Raw genomic sequence first — 25,247 nt, forward strand, 5'->3', positions numbered from 1 at the left:
GTGGTGAGGACATTTGGATGTGGGGGTAAACAGGTGAGGACATGAGGACGTAGGGGTAGAAAGGTAGCAGTGCATCAAGCGTATCTGTGACACTTTAGCATTTTCTTTGATGCATATAAAATATGCTCTGCTGCTTGAGATAGTGGAGAACATGTTTACGAGCCTGGGAGAGCAACCAACAAGTCTGCGCACGTTCCAGAGGCCACGAGGGGTTTGATGCTCTGAGCCCTGGTTTCCATTCAAGCCATGAGGGGTTTTATGCCCTGGGCTTATATTTGTGGTGCGGCAGGGTAGCCTTCCACCCTTTGGCACAGACTGTGGTGTTCCAAAGGCCATGAGGGGTTTTAGACCCTGGACCCTGGACATTTTCCAAGACTCTTTTATATTATGACAGACAAGCCAATCCTGCCTGAGCTTTTCTGCCAACCCATTAGCATTCATTTCTTTCAAATTGAAGAAGTCTTTTTGGCATTTTTTATAAGGCAGCTCTGGTGTTGATGAATTCCCTCAGCTTCTATTTGGGAAAGTCTTTATCTGTCTTTCATGTTTGAAGGATATTGTTAGGTACAGTATTCTTGGATAGCAGTTTTCTTTCTTCAAAACTTTGAATATAGCGTCCTAGTCTATCCTGGCCTTCAAGGTTTCTGCTGATAAATCTACTGAAAGCCAACTGAAAGCCATGTAGGAGCTCCATTGAATATGATATGATTCTTTTCTTTTGATCCTTTGAATATTTCTTCTTTGTCTTTGATTTTTACTAATTTAATTATGGTGTGCCTTGGGAAATTCCTCTTTGGGTTGAATTTGTTTGATGACATCTGAGCTTTCTGTTCCTGGATGCTGTTGCCTTTCTCCAGATTTGGGGAATTTTCAGCCTTACTCTTTTAATATGCTTTCTAGGCCCTTTTTCTCTCTCATCTCCTTTGGGAATGCTAATTTTGCAGAAATTAGTTTGCTTGAATGTGTCCCATAATTCTCACAGGCTTTTTAAATTCTTTTTTCTTTTGCTCTTCTTACTAGGTAATTTCATATGTTCTGCCTTCAAGCTTACTAATTCTTTCCTCTGTTTGGTCAAGTTTGCTGTTGAAGCTTTCTAGTGAGTTTTTCACTTCATTTATATTCTTTATTTCTAGGATGTATATTTGATTTTTAAAAATTGTTTCTATTCATCATATTTCTCATTTTGTTTTTCAAATTTGATTTAGTTTTCTATTTGGAATTTTTGTGTGTATATAATTCCTTGAAATTCTTTTTAAGAGGATTACCCTGAATTGCCTGTCAGACATTTCATAGATCTTCAGTTTTTCTGGATCTGTTGCTGGAGCTCTACTGGTTTTGTTTGGTAGTGTAATATTTCCCTGACTTAAGTTGATGCTTGTGTATTTGAAGAGATAGCTATCGCTTCCACTTTTTTGCAAGTTTTCTTTGGTAGTATTAGACCTTTACTTCTTAGTTTCAGAACTTGAACCCTGGCCTCTTGTTTTTTTCTTGGTCTGGCAAGAACTTATAGTGGAATTTAAACAGTATTCCAGAACCAAGGCACTGCACTTCTGTTCTTTCTCAGTCTGGTGAAGACTCTTAGTACTGGAGCTTAAACACTACCCTGGAACTATATTGCTGGCCTTACATTATTTCCCAACCTGGGAAATACTTAAGTGGGTACTGCAACTTAATCCCGACCTTTTAGTTGTTTCCAGGCCAAGGAAAGACTTTATACAGTCACCTGGGCTTTGTGGAAAATACATCTAGGGATTTGATCCTTCCCTTGGATTGTGCCCCTTGCAGTGCTTTTGCACTGGCCACTCCCTTCAACATGGCATTCCCACTGGCCCATGTGCCGAGTGGCCACCAAGATCTGTGCACCAGTTGCTGTGATCAGCACCCTATTCTTTCTCCCCAGTTCACCCCAGGTGTTTCCGGCCTCCAGGCACTCCCAGTGGTTCCGTGGGATGGAACTGGAGTGGGCTTCTTGTGAAGTTTCCCAGACCAGCAAGGAGAGCGATTTTCCACTTCAAATTCTCTCTTATCAGCAATCATGGGTCTAGGGAAATTCTCTTTGAGTTTTGCCAGCTTGTAGGGAGGGGGCAGTTGGCACAGTGTGAAATGACTGTTTCTCTTACTAATCATGGTTTCTTGACTCTGTGGGCCCAGAGGGTTTCTCCACTTCTCTTCAGAGTTCTAGCATTTTCAGGGTGGTATCCTTGTGTTTGAATAGTTTCTGGTTGTATTTTTGTAGGGGGAGTGATGGCTCAGCAATCTTCTGTTCCACCATCTTGCTGATATCACAACACCAAAAAAAAGTTTTTATTAGAATATCTTCCACAGAAATCCAGAAGGATAAGCCTCCATTATTTTTTGTTTCTTTGTGAAAATCAGGCCAATTCTTATGCAAATGAAAGCTTCACTCCATAAATGTATTTTAGGCCCCTGTCTTGGAGAAACTTACAGTTTGATGACTTGATTAATGATCTCTTTTGTCATTCTTCCATCGTTTAATATGGTGACTTAGAAAATCTTAAATAAGCTATGGAGTATCCCCAGGAGTTCCATGATCAGCTTTCAAAGATACATAAATGTACACATCCACACACGTATAGTGTCTTGTAGTCTAGTCATAAGCTATTCACAATATTAACCAATCATCCAAAAAGTAGTAAGATCTGTCTGAAATGAATATTTTAATACATCGTCAAAAATTCCACATTTTAATACTCAAAATTTAAGCAAATTTCTCAATACCTTATTTATATGCAGTAAATGGAATTATTTAAATTGGTACAAGCTGGGCATGGTGGCTCATCCCCATAATCCCAGCACTTTGGGAGGCCGAGGCAGGTGGACGACTTGAGGTCAGGAGTTCGAGATCAGCCTGGCCAACATGGTGAAACCCATCTCTACTAAAAATACAAAAAATTGGCCTGGTATGGTGGCACATGCCTGTAATCTTAGCTACTCCAGAGGCCGAGACAGGAGAATCTCTTGAGCCCAGGAGGCAGAGGTTGCAGTGAGCAGAGACCATGCCATTGCTGTCCAGGCAGGCCGACAGAGTGAGACTTCATCTCAAAAAAACATAAAATAAGCCAATCATGGTGGCTCAGGCCTGTAATCCCAGCACTTTGGGAGGCTGAGGTGGGCGGATTACTTGAGGTCAGGAGTTCGAGACCAGCCTGGCCAACATGGTGAAACCCCGTCTCTACTAGAAAATACAAAAATTAGCTGGGCATGGTGGCAGGCACCTGTAATCCCAGCAACTTGGGAGGCTGAGGCATGAGAATTGCTTGAATCTAGGAGGCAGAGATTGTGCTGCTGCACTCCAGCCTGGGTGACAGAGCGAGACTCTGTCTCAAAAAATAAATAAATAAATAGATTGGTATATTTCAGTTATCAGGGATATTCATATTTTCCTTTTACCACCCCTCTGAAAGTCACCCATTAAACAGAACCTTCTCTTAAATGATAGCTATATAGATATAGCTTCAAGATAAGTTCTCTAGTCCCCTAATATGCCTTCCTCCTCACCTGCCCCCCAAAAAAACTCAGCTTCTCTGTGGTCGTTTTCTGCTAGAGATTGGTTTCTTTTAATATCACATGAAATTATTCTCATTTTATTCAGTTATTTTGCCTCTCATTTGAGAGGCCTACTCTGACTTTTATGTATAAACTAGTACATGCTATATACATATACTGTTTTTTTTTTACTTTTCTTTATAACCAGCAACAGTATATACTTATCTACCATTTATTCACTAAAGTGAGAGCTCCATGAAAATAGGGATTTTGTCGTTTGTCCTAAGATCCCTTTTACCTAGAGCAATGCCTAGAAATAAGGTACCTTCAGCAATTTTTTTTTTTTTTTTTTTTTTTTTTTTTTTTTTTTTTTTTTTTTTTTGAGACGTAGTCTTGCTCTGTCGCCCAGGTTGGAGTGTAATGGCGTGATCTTGGCTCACTGTAAGCTCCGCCTCCTGAGTTCATGCCATTCTTCTGCCTCAGCCTCCCAAGTAGATTGGACTACGGGCGCCCGCCACCACTCCCGGCTAATTTTTTGTATTTTTAGTAGAGACGGGGTTTCACTGTATGAGCCAGGATGGTCTCAATCTCCTGACTTCATGATCTGCCTGCCTCGGCCTCCCAAAATGCTGGCATTACAGGCGTGAGCCACCATGCCCAGCCAACTTAGCAGTTTTTAAGTTTTGTTAGAATAAATCTAAACAAATTAAAAATTTCAGATCTTTTTTTTTGCCATATTTCAGATGTTTTGTTACTACATGATATTTTTATTAATTTACCATTAATGTCATTTTACTAAAAACTATTGGGTTCATAGATAATGTTTCTAGATAATAAGGTGTGGATTTTTTAAATTATTGATGAAACATTTGGTTATATGTTATAATTACATGACTGTGAAATCAGTGTTTAGGAAAATAGAACTTAAGGCCAAGGCAGGCGTATCACCTGAGGTCAGGAGTTCGAGACCAGCCTGGCCAACATGGTGAAACCTCGTCTCTAGTAAAAATACAAAAATTAGCCCAGCGTAGTGGCAGGCACCTGTAATTTCAGCTACTTGGAAGGCTGAAGCAGGAGAATTGCTTGAACCCGGGAGGCAGAGGTTGCAGTGAGCCAAGATCATGCCACTGCACTCCAGCCTGGGTAACAGAGCGAGACTCTGTCTCAAAAGAAAATAGAACTCAGTTTAAAATTACATATTCTAGTATCAATCATAACAGGATAATAGCAGTCCTTATCATTTTCACATATATTTGAACATTGATTGTTCATCAGTAAAGGTTTCCCTTTACATTTTATATCTAGTTTAACCTGTAGGACATTGTTCAGATGCCACCATTTTCTGACCTATAATGACATCAGTTACATATTTATATTGAAATAGATGAATAATCTGATCTCTGATATATTTTTTTTTTTTTTCGGAGTCTCTGTCACCCGGGCTGGAGTGCAGTTGTGCAATCTCGGCTCTCTGCAGGCTCTGCCTCCTGGGTTCATGCCATTCTCCTGCCTCAGCCTCCCGAGTAGCTGGGACTACAGGCGCCCGCCACCATGCCCGGCTAATTTTTTGTATTTTTAGTAGAGATGGGATTTCACTGTGTTAGCCAGGATGGTCTCAATCTCCTGACCTCATGATCCACCTGCCTCGGCCTCCCAAAGTGCTGGGATTACAGGCATGAGCCTCTGCACCTGGCCTGATCTCTGATACTCTTTCTCCCTGCTCCCCCTTTTTGTTGTTGTTGTTAAACACTGAAATGATTTGTGGTGAGGGAAGACTAAAGCTCATATTCATGTAACTTTGCAATGCCCTGTTATTTATTTCCAGGCTATTTAGCAGACATGACCCACAAGCAGAAGAAGCATTAGCAAAGAGGAGGGGAAGAAACAGCCCGAATGGAAACCTCATTAGGATGCTGGTTCTTTTCTTTCTTGAAAGTGAGGTAAAAAAGGTTTTAAGATAATTCCTTATTTCTTTTTATTATATTACATTTTAAATAAAATTGTCAATTCATTTTAATTTTTTTCAATCAAATAAAAACAAATCTGTTTGTTATAAAGTTGCCTTCATGAATTGCATGATATAGAATCAGTCCTTTACCTTTTGTGGAAAGGTGTTCTGAATATATATGTAGGTGTGGATCAACACTGAATACAGACTAGCAGTTGTTAAACTTTTACAGTATTGCAATACTGCATACCTTTTTTTTTTTTTTTTTCTTTTGAGACAGGGTCTCACTCTGTCACCCAGGGTGGAGTACGGTGGTGCAATCTCGGCTCACCGCAGCCTCTGCCTCCCAGGTTCAAGGGATTGTCCTGCCTCAGCCTCCCGAGTAGCTGGGACTACAGGTGCCCACTACCACACCCAGCTAATTTTTGTATCTTTAATAGAGACGGGGTTTCACCATGTTGGCCAGGCTGGTCTCGAACTCCTGACTTCGGTCATCTGCCCACCTTGGCCTCCCAAAGTGCTGGGATTATGGTCATGAGCCACCATGCCCAGCCTGCATACCTTTTTTTTATTGTTGCCTTTTGTTTTTATGCCTGTAGCTTTTACATTAAACAGTTTTTGAAAATTGTCAGACTGTTAATAACATTAGTTTTATCTTGTTTGAAAATTATTTAGTAAGGAGAAAGAAAAATATGAATTCATGTTTTAATTGATAGTTGTACAAGCCTCATAGCAATATTTCCATGTGCTATATTCAGTTATTGCTTAAACAATTTTGTAATTAACACTTATATGTCAGGATCTGTTTTTGCAAGTAAACTTCGGTTTTTCCACCAAAATGGTGTGGGTTTTTTTTTTTTTATATATTGTAATCTGTATTTCCTACTACTGCCGTGTCATTGGGGAAACAGTAAATTAAACCTGAAGAACTCCTGAATAACTTAACTTCTTCGTTTAGAAATGCTTGGAAATAGAGTTGCAGGCCAGGTGCAGTGGCTCACGCTTGTAATCCGAGCACTTTGGGAGGCCGAGGTGGGCAGATTACTTGAGGCCTGGCTAATATAGCAAAAGTCTGTCTCTACTAAAAATAGAAAAAAATTAGCCGAGTGTGGTGGCGCACACCTAATCACAGCTAATAAAGAGTCTGAGGTACAAGAATCACTTGAACCCAGGAGGCAGAGGTTGCATGCAGTGAGCCGGGATTGTACCACTGCGCTCCACACTTCGTGACAGAGCCAGATTCTGTCTCAAAAAAAATTAAAATAAAATAAAACAAATAAACAAAATAGAGTTGCAAAAGAAGTAAAGAACATCTAGAAACCTAGGACTCTCATTTTCATTTGTTAAAAAGTGTTTTTGATTTATGCTAGAATGTCAGTGAAGAAGAGAAATGATTCTATGAATGCTCAAGTTTGAGAATAAGAGGGGAACTTCGTAGGAATAAGGAAGAGAGACACAAACAGGTAGCCTATATGAAAATTAAAATTGGAGAAGAACTCAGTCAGTGGAATGAAGGGTGTTAGGGCAAAACAGCAGAAAGTGGTGAAGGAGTTGCTGCCATTTATTAAGAGAGTTACCAATGACTAGAGAAATAAAGTCAGAAACAAAACTAGAGAGTTGAATTTGAGTAAAGAATGTGGTTGATAATGTTTTAAATGTGTCTACAAATTACCTGAGAATCTTGTTAAAATGCCAGCTCTTATTCAATAGCTCTAGAATGGGGCCTGAGATTCTGCATTTCTAACAGTCTCCAAGATAGTGCTTATGCTCCTGGTCCAAGGATCACACTTTGCGTACTAATGATTTGAAGCATTATTTTCTTAACAAGCAAGGTTGGATGTATTACAGAATAAAATGCAAAATGTGAATTTTTTTAGTAAAACACTACCTACCCCGTAAATATCACATGTCTAGTAAACCATTTCAACTTACACTCTTACCTCTCTTAGGTTTTTTAGAGGAATGGAATAAAAAGTAGCCAGGCACGGTGGCTACTTGGAAGGCTAACGTGGGAGGATCCCTTGAGCCCAGGAGTTGCGTAGGCTGCAGTAAGCTATGATCGCACCATTTGCACTCTAGCCTGTGCAAGACCCTGTTTCTAAAAAAAAAAAAAAAAAACAACAGTAGCTTCAGAAATTGATAAGTATGAGATAACTACTGAAAAGTTTAGGGAATATGATGATCTTCACTAACTGACTTTGATTATTAATTAAAGGAAAATGTTTTTTATCTCTGAAAGCTCAAGGACTTTTTGATTTATTAAAAGGCAAGAGTACTTAGTTTCAGGCGTTTTGTCTTTTATTTAAAGAAGTAATTTGTAATGTTTATTACTGCACAATTTTCAGATGGTCTTACTGTATTCCTGTGTTTGCTACGATTTTCTAGAGTCTTACAACAGAATTAGAATATATTTGCCAGCTGTATTGCATTCCTTTTTTTTTCTTTTTTTTTTTTTTTTTGAGACAGAGTCTTGCTCTGTCACTCAGGCTGGAGTGCAGTGGCGTGATCTCAGCTCACTGCAACCTCTGTCTCCCAGATTCAAGCAATTCTCATACCTTATCCTCCAAATAGTTGGGACTACAAGTGTGTACCACCATGCCTGGCTAATTTTTGTATTTTTAGTAGAGATGGGGTTTCACCATTTCTGGCTGGTCTCGAACTCCTAACCTCAAGTGGTCCATCTGCCTTGGCCTTCCAAAGTGCTGGGATTACAGGCATGAGCCACCACGTCTGGCCCTGTATTGCATTTTTGACAGCTACAAAAGCAACTGCAAATAGTATTGAAAGGTTTCTGGTTGATTCTAATGATTCATGGTGTTTATATTGACTTTTATGGTCTCCTGTGTTTCACAAGAAATATTCTTTGTGAAAATCTCTCCTCATCTTTTTATACTAGTGTACATCTAGGGTGAATGCTTAATGAAGCCATATTCTCATAGTATGATGGTATTCCAATTGTGCTCTACTCTGAATTTCTCTTTGTTTTACTGCCACACACTGTAATTGGTAAAATTTTGTAATAGACTTGTGAAATACTGAATTTAAAGAGACTTTAAAAATAATAAAGTAGAAAGTCTTTTTTTGGGATGGAGTCTTGCTGGAGTGCAGTGGTGCAATCTCAGCTCACTGCAACCTCTGCCTCCTGGGTTCAAGCGATTCTCCTGTCTCAGCCTCCCGAGTAGCTGGGATTAGAGGCATGCGCCACCACGCCTAGCTAATCTTTGTATTTTTAGTAGAGAAGGAGTTTCGCCATGTTGGCCAGACTGGTCTTGAACTCCTGACCTCAAGTGATCCACCCTCCTCAGCCTCCCGAAGTGCTGAAATTACAGGCGTGAAGCACTGTCCCCAGCCAAGGGAGTCTTTTATAGATTAGTTACAGAGTGATATGGTTTGGCCCTGTCCCCACCCACATCTCATCTTGAATTGTAATAATCCCCATGTGCCAAGGGTGGGACCAGGTGGAGATAATTGTATCATAAGGGCAGTTTTTCTTACACGGTTCTTATGGTAGTAAGTCTCACTAGATCTGATGTTTTTATCAATGGGATTTCCCCTGCACAAGCTCTCTTGCCTGCCACCATGTAAGATGTCCCTTTGCTCTTCCTTCATCTTCTGCCATGGTTGTGAGGCGTCCCTGGTCATGTGGATCTGTGAGTCCATTAAACCTCTTTCCCTTATAAATTTCCCAGTCTCAGATATGTGTTTATTAGCAGCATGAGAACAGACCAATACACAGACATTTACCTGGGATTAACTGAACTGATTTTTTTTTTCTTTATTTTACTGAAATGAGAAGTAGTAACATTTTAATAGAATTATAAAATGTTGAATTGAAATCAGTTTGCAGTGCATGTAAAATGTGATTGAGAGATCTGCCTAAACAAATCAGTAACTTTCTTTTCTTTTGGTACCAAAAGGTGATTTTTTAAAGATGTTTCAACCTGGGACAGTCATTGATTTCAGGTGACAAAATACCTTGTATTTTAGATGCATGCGTACTTGAATGTGATGAGTCCAGATTTCCCTGGAGGTAGTATGACTCCAGAATTTATTATAAAAAGTGTGATACAGCCAGGCGCGGTGGCTCACGCCTGTAATCCCAGCACTTCAGGAGGCCGAGGCGGGCAGATCACGAGGTCAGGAGATTGAGACCATCCTGGCTAACATGGTGAAACCCCGTCTCTACTAAAAATGCAAAAAATTAGCCAGGCCTGGTGGTGGGCACCTGTAGTCCCAGCTACTCTGGAGGCTGAGGCAGGAGAATGACAGGAAAATAACGTGAACCCGGGAGGCAGAGCTTGCAGTGAGCCGAGCTCACGTCACTGCCCTCCAGCCTGGGCGACAGTGTAAGACTCTGGTCTCAAAAAAAAAAAAAAAAAAAAAAAAACTGTGATGCTTTTCAGAGGGATAAGGATGCTATTAGTAATTATTTCAAAACAACAAGAACAACCGAGAACACTTCTGGATAATCTGGCAGTATGGTCACCCTTCTTCTTTTATTTTTTTATTTTTTGGAGACCAAATCTCGCTCTGTTGCCAGACTGGAGTGCAGTGGCACAGTCTTGGCTCACTGCAACCTCCGCCTCCTGGGTGGGTTCTAGTGATTCTCCTGCCTCAGCCTCCTGAGTAGGTGGGAGTGCAGGCACGCGCCACCACACCCAGCAATTTTTGTATTTTTAGTAGAGACGGGGGTTTCACCATGTTGGCCAGATGGTCTCGATCTCTTGACCTCATGATCTGCCCTCCTTGGCCCCCCAAAGTGCTGGGATTACAGGCGTAAGCCACCACGCCCGGCTGGTCACCCTTCTTATGAATGAGGAGGATAATTGTGACAGTCATTTAAGACAGGAAAATTGACAGCTTCTTATTGATATGTTTAAGAAATTTCCCAAAGATGCCAGGCATGATGTCTCACGCCTGTAATCTTTGGGAGGCCAAGGTGGGTGGATTACCTGAGGTCAGGAGTTTGAGACCAGCCTGGGCAACATAGTAAAACCCAGTCTCTACTAAAAATACAAAAATTAGCAGGGTGGCATGGTGGCATGCACCTGTAGTCCCAGTTACTTGGGAGGCTGAGGCAGGAGAATTGCTTGAAAGGAATTCTCCTTTCAAGGCAAGGGGTGGCAAGAGGTGGCGGTGAGCCGAGATTGTGCCACTGCATCCTGGGCAACAGAGCAAGACTCTTGTCTCAAAAAAAAAAAAAAAAGTATGAAGGAGAAATTAAGGTACAGTATAGATTAAGACATTTTATTATATTGTGTAGTAGGAGCTATGTAAGAGAACAAACAATGAAGGGAGGCCAGGCACGGTGACTCATGCCTGTAATCCCAACACTTTGGGAGGAAGAGGCGGGTGGATCACTTGAGGTCAGGAGTTCAGGACCAGCCTGGCCAACATGGTGAAAGCCTGTCTCTACTAAAAATATAAAAATTAGTCAGGCATGGTGGCAGGTGCCTGTCATCTCAGCTACTCAGGAGGCTGAGGCAGGAGAATCGCTTAAACCCAGGAGGCGGAGGTTGCAGTGAGCCGAGATCATGCCACAGCATTCCAGGCTGGGCGACAGAGTGAGACTCTGTCTAAAAATAAAATAATTTAAAAAAAAAAAAAAGAAGAGAAAGAACTAAATCAAAGGACATGCAGTCAGATTACTGCCTAATAGACTCTATATGCAGATTATTACTTGAACATGTTTTCTAGGGAAGTGAAAAATCAATAAAAGGAAAAGAGGAGTATAAGAAACATTGGTGAGCAAATAAAAAAAAAAAAAAACCTTAGAGCTAAACCTAAAAACTATGACATTGATGTTTAAGGCAAATATCTATTAATTAGTTTTTAAATGTAGGAGTATAATGTTCAAATTAAATGAAGAGAAGAGAAAAATAGGCTAAGGATTTTGGTAATGGAAAAATGCTAGAAAATAAAACCCTGAATGAAGGACAGATAAAGTAATCAAGAAAACATCACAAATAGAGCACAGAAAATAAAATGCCAGCAATATTTTCAGCATGAGTAATCCCACTAAATGTAAATCAGTTAACATGTTTTATTAAAATGCAGATTATCATTTGGGATTGAAGTAAATGAAAAATAGCTATATGCTATTTACAAACACATCTTAAAATAACTTATAGGAAGTTTATAAATAATAGGCTGGATAAAGGCTGGAAATAACTAATAAATGATTACACAAAGATAGCAAAGAGGGCAATACCAGTATAAGATAAACCAGAATTAAAGGCCAAAAGCATTAAGAGGGATAGAAAGGAGATATTTTGTATTTATTGAAGGTATAATCTGCCAAATATATGCAATTGTAATTCTTCATATACCTATTCTACAGAAATACACATAATCAAGCATAAAAGCATATTCAGCTGATTTTTTATTGTAAAATATATAAAACAAAATTTACCTTGTTAAGTATACAGTTCATTGGCATTAAGTACATTTATGTTGCTAGGCAATCATCACTGCCATTTATCTCCAGAACTTTTTCAAATCTTCCCAAACTGAAACTCTTTATTTTAGCCTAAAATAAAGCTCTTTAATTTATATATGTATAAATAATAACTCTTTAATTTAACATAGGTTAATAGCAACAGTTTTGAAACAATTTATTTTTCTTTTTTCTGCTGCCATTGTTCATCTTTGACTCTTGAGTTGTGCACCTCTTGTTCCTGTCACTGTTGGAGTAATGTTATGGATGGTCTAAGGATAGTTTCTCAGAATATGCGAATTAGGAAAGTTTGAAGATATCTCCCTCAAACCTTTGCCTATATTATTTACAAGCAAAGATGCTAATCAGTATTATTTACTCTGGCTTTGATGGAATTCACCGGGACATGTTGTGTGCATTTGAAATGCAATCGAAATGAAGTACTGAATTAGTGTCAGAAGAGCCAGAGCATTACATAAGTCATTAAAATTCACACTGAAACCAGCCTAGTAACATGGTAACCCCATCTCTACAAAAAAAAAAAAAAAAAAGCCAGGCGGGGTAGCACAGTCCTATAGTCCCAGCTACTCCAGGGGCTAAGTTTAGAGGATCACTTGAGCCCAGCAAGTCAAGGCTGCAGTGAGCCGTGATTGTGCCAGTGCACTCCAGCCTGTGCAACACTGTGAGACCCTGTCTCCAAAGGAGAAAAAAAAATCACACTGAAGTTAAGAGTGATTATAGAGTTAGGAATGAGGAAGAAATCCAACTCAAGTGCTGAATGTGCCAAGATAACAGTAGACAACCAATAGTAGATTTAGAAGGGTGACTTTCATACTTTTGGGCCACTACTTATGATGAGAAAAACATTTTCTCTGACAAGTACAAGCACATATAACAGATTACAGTTAATGAAATAGTATTTACCCTTTCTATGTGCTATGCACTCTTTCTACTGTGCATCATTTTTGAATCTTTGTTCTCAATGCATTGAATTGGTTTAATAACCCAAGAATGGATTGCAGTCTGTAGTTTGACTAACACTGATTACCAGGACTGTTTAACTGAATGTAATGAGCCTCAAAAGTGGAAGATCTTTTGTCTTAGGGTGGAGAAGTTACTTGTAAGTAGCAGAAACCAGAACAATGCCAACACCTTCTGTACTTGCCTTCCCTGAAAAGCTTCATTAGAGTAATATTCTCAGGGCCCAGCATGGTGGCACACACCTGTAATCCTAGCACTTTGGCAGGCCAAGGCAGGCAGATCTCTTAAGGTGAGGAGTTGAAGGCCAGCCTGGCCAACATGGTGAAACCCCATCTCTACTAAAAATACAAAAGTTAGCCAGGCATGGTGGCGTGGGCCTGTAATCCCAGCTACTCGGGAGGCTGAGGCAGGAGAATCACCTGTACGCAGGAGGTGGAGGTTGCAGTGAGCTGAGGTCACACCACTGCCCTCCAGCTTGGGCGATAGAGCAAGACTCCATCTCAAAAAAAAAAAAAAAAAAAAAAAAAAAGGATAATATTCTCCAAGGCTTAATGACTGGCAAGTGGTAGAGAGTTTGGTGTGAAGTGTTTGATGAAGACCTTAACTATGTTTGTTTACTGTGGGAACTTGGGCTCCAAAGAAAATTGTCAGGAGAATAATGACCAACAGAAAATGGGGGTGGCGTAAGGAATGAAATGAGTCCAGTGGAAATGAGAGTAGAATAGTGGAGAGATGGAGTAATTTATATTTTTTACTTTGACTAAGATGACAGAGATGTGAAGTAAGTACAGCTGGTCCAAGAGTTTCTAATGGAATTCTGAGGGAAAATGATTAATTTCCTTTAAAAAATAAAAATAAAGATAGTTGAAGAGACCACAAGGAGTATTGAAAAGTGACCTAGATCCAGCATATAACTTCAGAAAATTTTCTAACTAGCTATACTCTGTTTCCTCATCTATAAATGATGTCATTAGACTAGGAGATCCTTACTTTTACTACTGTAAATGGTAAAAAGTTGATTCAACATACTGCATCCACACTATTAACAGTGGAATGTGAATATATATATTCTCTAAGTGGTTTTTAGAATCATGGAGACCAAGCCATTTTAATTATGAAGAAAATGATTTCTTAACTCAAATTAGTAGTAGTAGTTTCTTTATTAAATATTCTTTGGTCACACTTGATTTTTTCTTTTTAGTTACATGAACATGCAGCCTACTTGGTGGACAGTTTATGGGAGAGCTCTCAAGAACTGTTGAAAGACTGGGAATGTATGACAGAGTTGCTGTTAGAAGAACCTGTTCAAGGAGAGGAAGGTATAGTATTTTGACAAGTTAATTTACATGATTTTGTATTTCCATTGATAGCAATACAGTTGTATATAGATCGCTTCTTAAAAATGAGCATATATAAGCATGCTGTGTCTTTTTGCCAAGAGAAAAATTTGTTTTCTATAACAAGTAAGGATGTCTCTCAATCGTTTCTAACATCTTTCCATATAAACACTGCCACCATGCCACATAAGTTTTTAAAAATCCGTGTGTGTCATGTAATAGTCAAAAAAGTTTTTCTTTACTTTTTCCTTTTTAAATTTAAGTGACAGGGTCTTGCTCTGTCACTCAGGCTGGAGTGCAGTGGCCCAGTCATAGCTCACTGCAGCCTTGAACTACTGGGCTCAAGGGATCCTCCCACCTCAGACTGTGGGCACATGCCACCACACTCAGCTAATTTTTAAATTTTTTGTGGAGACAGGGATCTTACTATGGTCCCCAGACTGCCTCAAGTAATCTTCCTGCCTCAGCCTTCCAAAGTGCTAGGATTACAGGCATGAGCCACTGCACCTGGCCAAAAGGTTTTCTTGATGCTGATTTGAGATACAAATACTGATGTAACTTAATGTTTTTTTTTTTTTAAGTACATCCAGAATTTTTTTTGCTTGATTTATATGTGAACTTTTAAAAAACCTTTAATGCATAATGATTTAATTAGACCACAGCCATCCCCTCTTTTGTTGTATTTTCTTTAAGATGAAAATCAGGAAATCAGAGATAAAGTCATTTACCTAGCTATTGAAGAAATAGAGGCACATAAAAGCCACGTGATAATTTTTGAAGAATGAATCTTTTTATATGCTACGTAATAATACGCACAGCAAAGTGAACATGTATACCTCATAAAGAGGTTGTGTTCTAAAAGCTTATATGCATATTCGCTCGTTAAAACTAGAAATGCTTTTTCCTGTGTATGGTTATGTTTTCAAACTAGCCCACAATAGTACTTTAAAGAACTGTTAACTCATTTAATTCATACAACAGCTTTAGAAGGTGAGTGATGCCTTGATGTGAGGCTCACAGTAGATTGAACATGGTCTTCAGAATCAAAAGAAAATTTGTGTGTGTGTGTCTGTGTGTGTGTGTGTGTGATTGAGTCTTGCTCTGTCGCCCACACTGGAGTGCAGTGGCGCATTCTCGGCTCACTGCAACCTCTGCCTCCCGGATTCATGTGATCCTTCTGCCTCAGGCTCCTTAGTAGCTGGGACTGCAGGCACATGCCATCACACCCGGCTAATTTTTGTACTTTTATTAGAGACAGGATTTCATCATGTTGACAAGGCTGGTCTTGAACTCCTGACCTCAGGTGATCCTCCCGCCTTGGCCTACCACAGTGCTTGAATTACAGGCATGAGCCACCGCATCTGGCCAGAATCTAAAGAAATATTAATTCAGGTGGGGTGGAGCCAAGATGGCCGAATAGGAACAGCTCCGATCTACAGCTCCCAGCCTGAGCGACACAGAAGACGGGTGATTTCTGCATTTCTGTTTGAGGTACCGGTTTCATCTCACTAGGGAGTGCCAAACACTGGGTGCAGGACAGTCGGTGAAGCGCACTGTGCACAAGCCGAAGCAGGGCGAGGCATTGCCTCACTCAGGAAGTGCAAGGGGTCAGGGAGTTCCTTTTCCTAGTCAAAGAAAGGGGTAACAGACGGCACCTGGAAAATCGGGTCAGTCCCACCCTAATACTGCACTTTTCCAACGAGCCTGGAAAACGGCACACTAGGAGATTGTGTCCCGCACCTGGCTCGGAGGGTCCTACGCCCACGGAGTCTCCCTGATTGCTAGCACAGCAGTCTGAGATCAAACTGCAAGGCGGCAGTGAGGCTGGGAGAGGGGCACCCGCCATTGCCCAGGCTTGCTTAGGTAAACAAAGCAGCCAGGAAGCTCGAACTGGGTGGAGTCCACCACAGCTCAAGGAGGCCTGCTTGCCTCTGTAGGCTCCACCTCTGGGGGCAGGGCACAGACAAACAAAAATTTAGCAGGAACCTCTGCAGACTTACGTGTCCCTGTCTGACTGACAGCTTTGAAGAGAGTAGTGGTTCTCCCAGCACGCAGCTGGAGATCTGAGAACGGACAGACTGCCTCCTAAAGTGGGTCCCTCACCCCCGAGCAGCCTAACTGGGAGGCACCCCCCCCAGTAGGGACAGATTGACACCTCACTCGGCCGGGTACTCCTCTGAGACAAAACTTCCAGAGGAACTATCAGACAGCTGAATTTGTGGTCTCACGAAAATCCGCTGTTCTGCAGCCACTGCTGCTGACACCCAGCCAAACAGGGTCTGGAGTGGACCTCTAGTAAACTCCAACAGACCTGCAGCTGAGGGTCCTGTCTGGTAGAAGGAAAACTAACAAACAGAAAGGACATCCACACCAAAAACCCATCTGTACATCACCATCATCAAAGACCAAAAGTAGATAAAACCACAAAGATGGGGAAAAAACAGAGCAGAAAAACTGGAAACTCTAAAAAGCAGAGCACCTCTCCTCCTCCAAAGGAATGCAGTTCCTCACCAGCAACGGAACAAAGCTGGATGGAGGATGACTTTGACGAGTTGAGAGAAGAAGGCTTCAGACGATCAAACTACTCCGAACTACGGGAGGAAATTCAAAACAATAGCAAAGAAGTTAAAAACTTTGAAAAAAAATTAGACGAATGGATAACTAGAATAACCAATGCAGAGAAGGGCTTAAAGGAGCTGATGGAGCTGAAAGCCAAGTTTCGAGAATTACGCGAAGATTGCAGAAGTCTCGGTAGCAGATGCGATCAGCTGGAAGAAAGGGTATCGCTAATGGAAGATGAAATGAATGAAATGAAGCGAGAAGGGAAGTTTAGAGAAAAAAGAATAAAAAGAAATGAACAAAGCCTTCAAGAAATTTGGGACTATGTGAAAAGACCAAACCTACGTCTGATTGGTATACCTGAAAATGACGGGGAGAATGGAACCAAGTTGGAAAACACTCTGCAAGATATTATCCAGGAGAACTTCCCCAATCTAGCAAGGCAGGCCAACATTCAGATTCAGGAAATACAGAGAACGCCACAAAGACACTCCTCGAGAAGAGCGACTCCAAGACACATAATTTTCAGATTCACCAAAGTTGAAATGAAGGAAAAAATGTTAAGGGCAGCCAGAGAGAAAGGTCGGGTTACCCAAAAGGGGAAGCCCATCAGACTAACAGCTGATCTCTCAGCAGAAGCTCTACAAGCCAGAAGAGAGTGGGGGCCGATATTCAACATTCTTAAAGAAAATAATTTTCAACCCAGAATTTCATATCCAGCCAAACTAAGCTTCATAAGTGAAGGAGAAATAAAATACTTTACAGACAAGCAAATGCTGAGTGATTTTGTCACCACTAGGCCTGCCCTAAAAGAGCTCCTGAAGGAAGCACTAAACATGGAAAGGAACAACCGGTACCAACCACTGCAAAAACATGCCAAATTGTAAAGACCATCGAGGCTAGGAAGAAACTGCATCAACTAATGAGCAAAATAGCCAACTAACATCATAATGACAGGATCAGATTCACACATAACAATATTAACTTTAAATGTAAATGGGCTAAATGCTCCAATTAAAAGACACAGACTGGCAAACTGGATAAGGAGTCAGGACCCATCAGTGTGCTGTATTCAGGAAACCCATCTCACGTGCAGAGACACACATAGACTCAAAATAAAGGGATGGAGGAAGATCTATCAAGCAAGTGGAAAACAAAAAAAGGCAGGGGTTGCAATCTTAGTCTCTGATAAAATAGACTTTAAACCAACAAAGATCAAAAGAGACAAAGAAAGCCATTACATAATGGTAAAGGGATCAATTCAACAAGAAGAGCTAACTATCCTAAATATATATGCACCCAATAGAGGAGCACCCAGATTCATAAAGCAAGTCCTGAGTGACCTACAAAGGGACTTAAACTCCCACACAATAATAATGGGAGATTTTAACACCCCACTGTCAACATTAGACAGATCAACGAGACAGAAAGTTAACAAGGATATCCAGGAATTGAACTCAGCTCTGCACAAAGTGGACCTAATAGACATCTACAGAACTCTCCACCCCAAATCAACAGAATATACATTTTTTTCAGCACCACACCACACCTATTCCAAAATTGACCACATAGTTGGAAGTAAAGCTCTCCTCAGCAAATGTAAAAGAACAGAAATTATAACAAACTGTCTCACAGACCACAGTGCAATCAAACTAGAACTCAGGATTAAGAAACTCACTCAAAACCGCTCAACTACATGGAAACTGAACAACCTGCTCCTGAATGACTACAGGGTACATAATGAAATGAAGGCAGAAATAAAGACGTTCTTTGAAACCAACGAGAACAAAGACACAACATACCAGAATCTCTGGGACACATTCAAAGCAGTGTGTAGAGGGAAATTTATAGCACTAAATGCCCACAAGACAAAGGAGGAAAGATCCAAAATTGACACCCTAACATCACAATTAAAAGAACTAGAAAAGCAAGAGCAAACACACTCAAAAGCTAGTAGAAGGCTAGAAATAACTAAAATCAGAGCAGAACTGAAGGAAATAGAGACACAAAAAAACCCTTCAAAAAATTAATGAATCCAGGAGCTGGTTTTTTGAAAAGATCAACAAAATTGATAGACCACTAGCAAGACTAATAAAGAAGAAAAGAGAGAAGAATCAAATAGATGCAATAAAAAATGAAAAAGGGGATATCACCACTGATCCCACAGAAATACAATCTACCATCAGAGAATATTACAAACACCTCTATGCAAATAAACTAGAAAATCTAGAAGAAATGGATAAATTCCTCGACAAATACACCCTCCCAAGACTAAACCAGGAAGAAGTTGAATCTCTGAATAGACCAATAACAGGTTCTGAAATTGTGGCAATAATCAATAGCTTACCAACCAAAAAGAGTCCAGGACCTGATGGATTCACAGCCGAATTCTACCAGAAGTACAAGGAGGAACTGGCACCATTCCTTCTGAAACTATTCCAATCAACAGAAAAAGAGGAAATCCTCCCTAACACATTTTATGAAGCCAGCATCGTCCTGATACCAAAGCCTGGCAGAGACATAACCAAAAAAGAGAATTTCAGACCAATATCCTTGATGAACATGGATGCAAAAATCCTAAGTAAAATACTGGCAAACCAAATCCAGCAGCACACCAAAAAGCTTATCCACCATGATCAAGTGGGCTTCATCCCTGGGATGCAAGGCTGGTTCAACATACGCAAATCAATAAATGTAATCCAGCATATAAACAGAACCAAAGACAAAAACCACATGATTATCTCAATAGATGCAGAAAAGGCCTTTGACAAAATTCAACAACCCTTCATGCTAAAAACTCTCAATAAATTAGGTATTGATGGGACGTATCTCAAAATAATAAGAGCTATCTATGACAAACCCACAGCCAATATCATACTGAATGGGCAAAAACTGGAAGCATTCCCTTTGAAAACGGGCACAAGACAGGGATGCCCTCTCTCAGCACTCCTGTTCAACATAGTGCTGGAAGTTCTGGCCAGAGCAATCAGGCAGGGAAGGAAATAAAGAGTATTCAATTAGGAAAAGAGGAAGTCAAATTGTCCCTGTTTGCAGATGACATGATTGTATATCTAGAAAACCCCATTGTCTCAGCCCAAAATCTCCTTAAGCTGATTAGCAACTTCAGCAAAGTCTCAGGATACAAAATCAATGTACAAAAATCACAAGCATTCTTGTACACCAATAACAGACAAACAGAGAGCCAAATCATGAGTGAACTCCCATTCACAATTGCTTCAAGGAGAATCAAATACCTAGGAATCCAACTTACAAGGGATGTGAAGGACCTCTTCAAGGAGAACTACAAACCACTGCTCAAGGAAACAAAAGAGGATACAAACAAATGGAAGAACATTCCATGCTCATGGGTTGGAAGAATCAATATCGTGAAAATGGCCATACTACCCAAGGTAATTTATAGATTCAATGCCATCCCCATCAAGGTACCAATGACTTTCTTCACAGAATTGGAAAAAGTACTTTAAAGTTCATATGGAACCAAAAAAGGAGCCTGCATTGCCAAGTCAATCCTAAGCCAAAAGAACAAAGCTGGAGGCATCATGCTACCTGACTTCAAGCTATACTACAAGGCTACAGTAACCAAAACAGCATGGTACTGGTATCACAACAGAGACATAGATCAATGGAACAGAACAGAGCCCTCAGAAATGATGCCGCATATCTACAACTATCTGATCTTTGACAAACCTGACAAAAACAAGCAATGGGGAAAGGATTCCCTATTTAATAAATGGTGCTGGGAAAACTGGCTAGCCATATGTAGAAAGCTGAAACTGGATCCCTTCCTTACACCTTATACAAAAATTAATTCAAGATGGATTAAAGACTTAAATGTTAGACCTAAAACCATTAAAATCCTACAAGAAAACCTAGGCAGTACCATTCAGGACATAGGCGTGGGCAAGGACTTCATGTCTAACACACCAAAAGCAATGGCAACAAAAGCCAAAATTGACAAATGGGATCTAATCAAACTAAAGAGCTTCTGCACAGCAAAAGAAACTACCATCAGAGTGAACAGTCAACCTACAGAATGGGAGAAAATTTTTACGACCTACTCATCTGACAAAGGGCTAATATCCAGAATCTGCAATGAACTCAAACAAATTTACAAGAAGAAAACAAACAACCCCATCAAAAAGTGGGCAAAGGACATCAACAGACACTTCTCAAAAGAAGACATTCATGCAGCCAAAAAACACATGAAAAAATGCTCATCATCACTGGCCATCAGAGAAATGCAAATCAAAACCACCGTGAGATACCATCTCACACCAATTAGAATGGCCATCATTAGGAAGTCAGGAAACAACAGGTGCTGGAGAGGATGTGGAGAAATAGGAACACTTTTACACTGTTGGTGGGACTGTAAACTAGTTCAACCATTGTGGAAGTCAGTGTGGCGATTCCTCAAGGATCTAGAACTAGAAATACCATTTGACCCAGCCATCCCATTACTGGGTATATACCCAAAGGACTATAAATCATGCTGCTATAAAGACACATGCACACGTATGTTTATTGCGGCACTATTCACAATAGCAAAGAGTTGGAACCAACCCACATGTCCAACAACGATAGACTGGATTAAGGAAATGTGGCACATATACACCATGGAATACTATGCAGCCATAAAAATTGATGAGTTCATGTCCTTTGTAGGGACATGGATGAAACTGGAAAACATCATTCTCAGTAAACTTATCGCAAGGACAAAAAACCAAACACCGCATGTTCTCGCCCATAGGTGGGAATTGAACAGTGAGAACTCATGGACACAGGAAGGGGAACATCACACTCTGGGGACTATTGTGGGTTTGGGGGAGGGGGGAGGGACAGCATTAGGAGATATACCTAATGCTAAATGACGAGTTAATGGGTGCAGCAAACCAACATGGCACATGGATACATATGTAACAAACCTGCACATTGTGCACATGTACCCTAAAACCTAAAGTATAATAATAAGAAAAAAGAAATATTAATTCAGATTTTTAACTCTCCCTCCTTTTACTTATGTCCTCAGATTTTCTGATCCTTAGTTTGCCTTTTTCTGTAACAGAGATTATTTCCTTGTGTACCTTACATAGCTGTGAAGATTAAGCAAGATAATGTTCTATTGAGTCCCTTTTCTGCTTCCTCTACCCTCCTGTGTTTTATCCTTTTGGGATATTACAAGAGCATAATGAGCCATCCCCCTCTGTAAACAACCCATACAGATTACCGGGAGAGTGAGCATCCCCCAGTGTTCCTTTCAAGCAGTGATACTAATTTGTATTATCTATTCTGGCTTTGACATAATTCAGTGAGGCAAACAAGTTTGTATTAAATCCAGATACACACTGGTAAACTGGCAAAATGCCTCTTCTAATCTAAAAACATTTTTCTTATTTATTATGTGTGACACAAATTCTTCCCAAACTTTTCTCAGACCTTTCAAGGAAGAGCTTATTATGCTATATTTGCCTCTAGCTGTAATTATTATTTATTTTATTTGCACATGGTCTTTCACTCCATGATGTCCTTAGTAAGAGAGTGGCCCTAGACCAGGTGTGGTGGCTCACGCCTGTAATCCCAGCACTTTGGGAGGCTGAGGTAGGTGGATCACCTGAGGTCAGGAGTTCCAGCCCAGCCTGGCCAACATGGTGAAACCACGTCTCTACTAAAAATACAAAAATTAGCCAGGTTTGGTGGCGGGCACTTGTAATTCCATCTACTCGGGAGGCTGAGGCAGGAGGATCACTTAAACCCTGGAGGCAGAGATTGCGGTGAGCTGAGATCTCGCCGCTTCACTCCACCCTGGGCAACAGAGTGAGACTTCATCTCAAAAAAAAAAAAAGAAAGATGGTCCTGTTGTTAAGTTGACAGGGCCCTCTGCTCACTAGGTGAAACTGTCCACTGTATTTTGAATTCTCTTCACTGTTGTGATCACAGGAATATGAACATATGCTCTATTGTGATGTGATTCTCGGCTCGCTGCAACCTCTGCTTTCCCAGCTTAAGCAATCCTCCGACCTCAGCCTCCCAAGTGTTGGGACTACAGGCGTGCACCCCCATGCCTAATTTTTTTTGGTATTTTCAGTAAAGATGGGGTTTCACCACGTTGCCTGAGCTGGTCTCAAACTCCTGGGCTCAAGCAGTCCTCCCAGCTCAGCCTCCCAAAGTGCCAAGATTACAGGCGTGAGCCACCACTCTCCGGCTTACACATTCTGTTTCTAACTAACCTTAATATTTTCCCTGTTAAAAATCAATTTCCCTCTAATGTCTACTGCCTTATCAACACTTGAGTAAAGGGCCTCAGATTAGTATTCATTGGTAGGTTCCATTCATTTTCCTTACCTTGTTTGTAGCTATAAAATTGCCAGAGTAAGAACTTCTCCTTCCTATTTCAACTCATTTTCTGTATATCACCCCATGTTCCATAAGGTTATTTCCAAGGAGAAGGGAGGCAAAGAATATAAATTAAGGGCCGGGCACGGTGGCTCATGCCTGTAATCCCAGCACTTTGGGAGGCCGAGATTGGCAGATCATGAGGTCAGGAGATCGAGACCATCCTGGCTAACATGGTGAAACCCCATTTCTACTAAAACTACAAAAAATTAGCCGGGCCTGGTGGCGGGTGCCTGTAGTCCCATCTACTCTGGAGGCTGAGGCAGGAGAATGGTGTGAACCCGGGAGGCGGAGCTTGCAGTAAGCCAAGATTGCTCCACTGCCCTTCAGCCTGCGCAACAGTGTGAGACTCCATCTGAAAAAAAAGAAAAAAATAAATATATAAATTAAGAAGAGACAAGATGGTCTGCTTTGGTATTGTTAACTTTCTCTCATGTTAATAAGATGTGTAAGTCAGTAAATAATAATTACTAAGTCTTTCAGTCATGAAGGTGGTCTAGGTGCATTTTACTTGTTAAAATATATACTATTAGGTGTTTTATTGTGGTTTAAATGCTGTTTACATTGGATTTTTTTAACTTCCGGTCGAAAGGTTGGTTTGGCTTGGCTTGGGTTTGGTTGGTTGGTTTTAGCCAGAGAAGTAACTTACCAGATGGGAACATTTTTGAAAGTCAACCAGAGTTTTACTGATTGAATCTAGGTAGGCAGAGTCTGAGAAATTAGGCATAACAGTTGCAGAACTGTATGTACGTAATGACTTGATTTTTTTAATACATTTTATCTCTATGCATGTTGTACCACATGCAAACCACATATAAGCTCTGGCATGGAGTGGCATCTAAATTAATTTTCTGTGCTAGTATTTTGCTGTATTTTATGATAAAATGCTACCAGTAACTTTTTTTTAAAGTAATTTTTTAGATAGGTGGAATGTGGTAGAATTCCAGTGGAGAAGGCTGTGGTTAGCAGTTGGAGATGTAGGACTAAATTTTGGGAAAGCAGACACACTGTGACAGAGTACCAACATCAGTTTAAATCACAGTGGCCTCAAGATTGTCTTACAGTTTTTTTATGGGTGTGTGTGTGTGTGTGTGTGTGTGTGTGTGTGTCGGGGGGTGTTTTACAGCAAAATCAAGTTGCTGAATAAATTTTTAGTACAATGTGAGGATCTGGTTCTTGTCAACAGGTCTGCCACCAGGTAACAAGACAATAACCAAATCATGTAACTTCTGGATATCAGCTTCTTAAACTGTAAAATGAGAAACTTCATTTTATTTTATTTTATTTTATTTTAATTTTATTTTATTTTATTTTATTTTTTGAGTGTGGGTCTTGCTCTGTTGCCCAGGCTGTAATGCAGTGGCGGATCTCGGCTCACTGCAACCTCCACCTCCCAGGTTCAAGTGATTCTCGTGCGTCAGCCTCTGTAGTAGCTGGGATTACAGGCGCTCACCACCACACCTGGCTAATTTTTGTATTTTTAGTAGAGATGGGTTTCACCATGTTTGCCAGGCTGGTGTCGAACTACTGACCTCAAGTGATCTGCCTTCCTTGGCCTCCTGAAGTGCTGGGATTACAGGCCTGAGCCACCACACCTGGCTGAGAAACTTTAACTAGATAATTTTCTTTGGTCATTTCCAGTGCTAACATTCTGTAATCCAGTTGATGAATGAAGTAGCTGTAAACAATAAAGATTCTTAAAAGCAGGAATTATTCATCAATAATTTAAAAATTTTTATTGACTATATGAGTCAAATATTATGCTAAGTGCTGAGCGTATAGTGTTATGCTAGATGAGCTCACTGCCAATATGGAGCTTACATTCTCCTGAAGAAGGCAGACCAAAATTGAGTAAATATTCAAATTAATTTCAAGAGTTAATAAGTAGCTTTGGTGGATAATTATAGGGGATCCGTCTTTAGATTGAATCCTGATGGAAGACCTTCCTGAGCAGGCCACTTGTGAGCCAAGAAACTAAATGATAAGGCGGCCAGGCACGGTGGCTCATGCTGTTAATCCTAGCACTTTGGGGAGCCAAGGCGGGCGGATCACTTGTGGTTAGAAGTTC

At 40.5% G+C, this 25,247-nt stretch overlaps 1 protein-coding gene across 7 annotated transcripts in view; it reads left to right on the plus strand.

The window, feature by feature from the left end:
- Positions 1-25,247, plus strand: part of STAG1 (STAG1 cohesin complex component) — a 424,583-nt gene that overhangs the window by 288,038 nt on the left and 111,298 nt on the right. For all 7 annotated transcript variants that reach the window (XM_055295322.2, XM_063611315.1, XM_055295321.2 and 4 more), the window contains 2 exons: positions 5,333-5,447; positions 14,074-14,191. In XM_055295322.2, coding sequence (XP_055151297.1) covers positions 5,333-5,447; positions 14,074-14,191 — 233 coding nt within the window. The remainder of the gene's footprint in view (positions 1-5,332; positions 5,448-14,073; positions 14,192-25,247) is intronic.

This window comes from Symphalangus syndactylus, chromosome 10, assembly GCF_028878055.3.
Source record: "Symphalangus syndactylus isolate Jambi chromosome 10, NHGRI_mSymSyn1-v2.1_pri, whole genome shotgun sequence".
Classification (NCBI taxonomy): Eukaryota; Metazoa; Chordata; class Mammalia; order Primates; family Hylobatidae; genus Symphalangus; species Symphalangus syndactylus.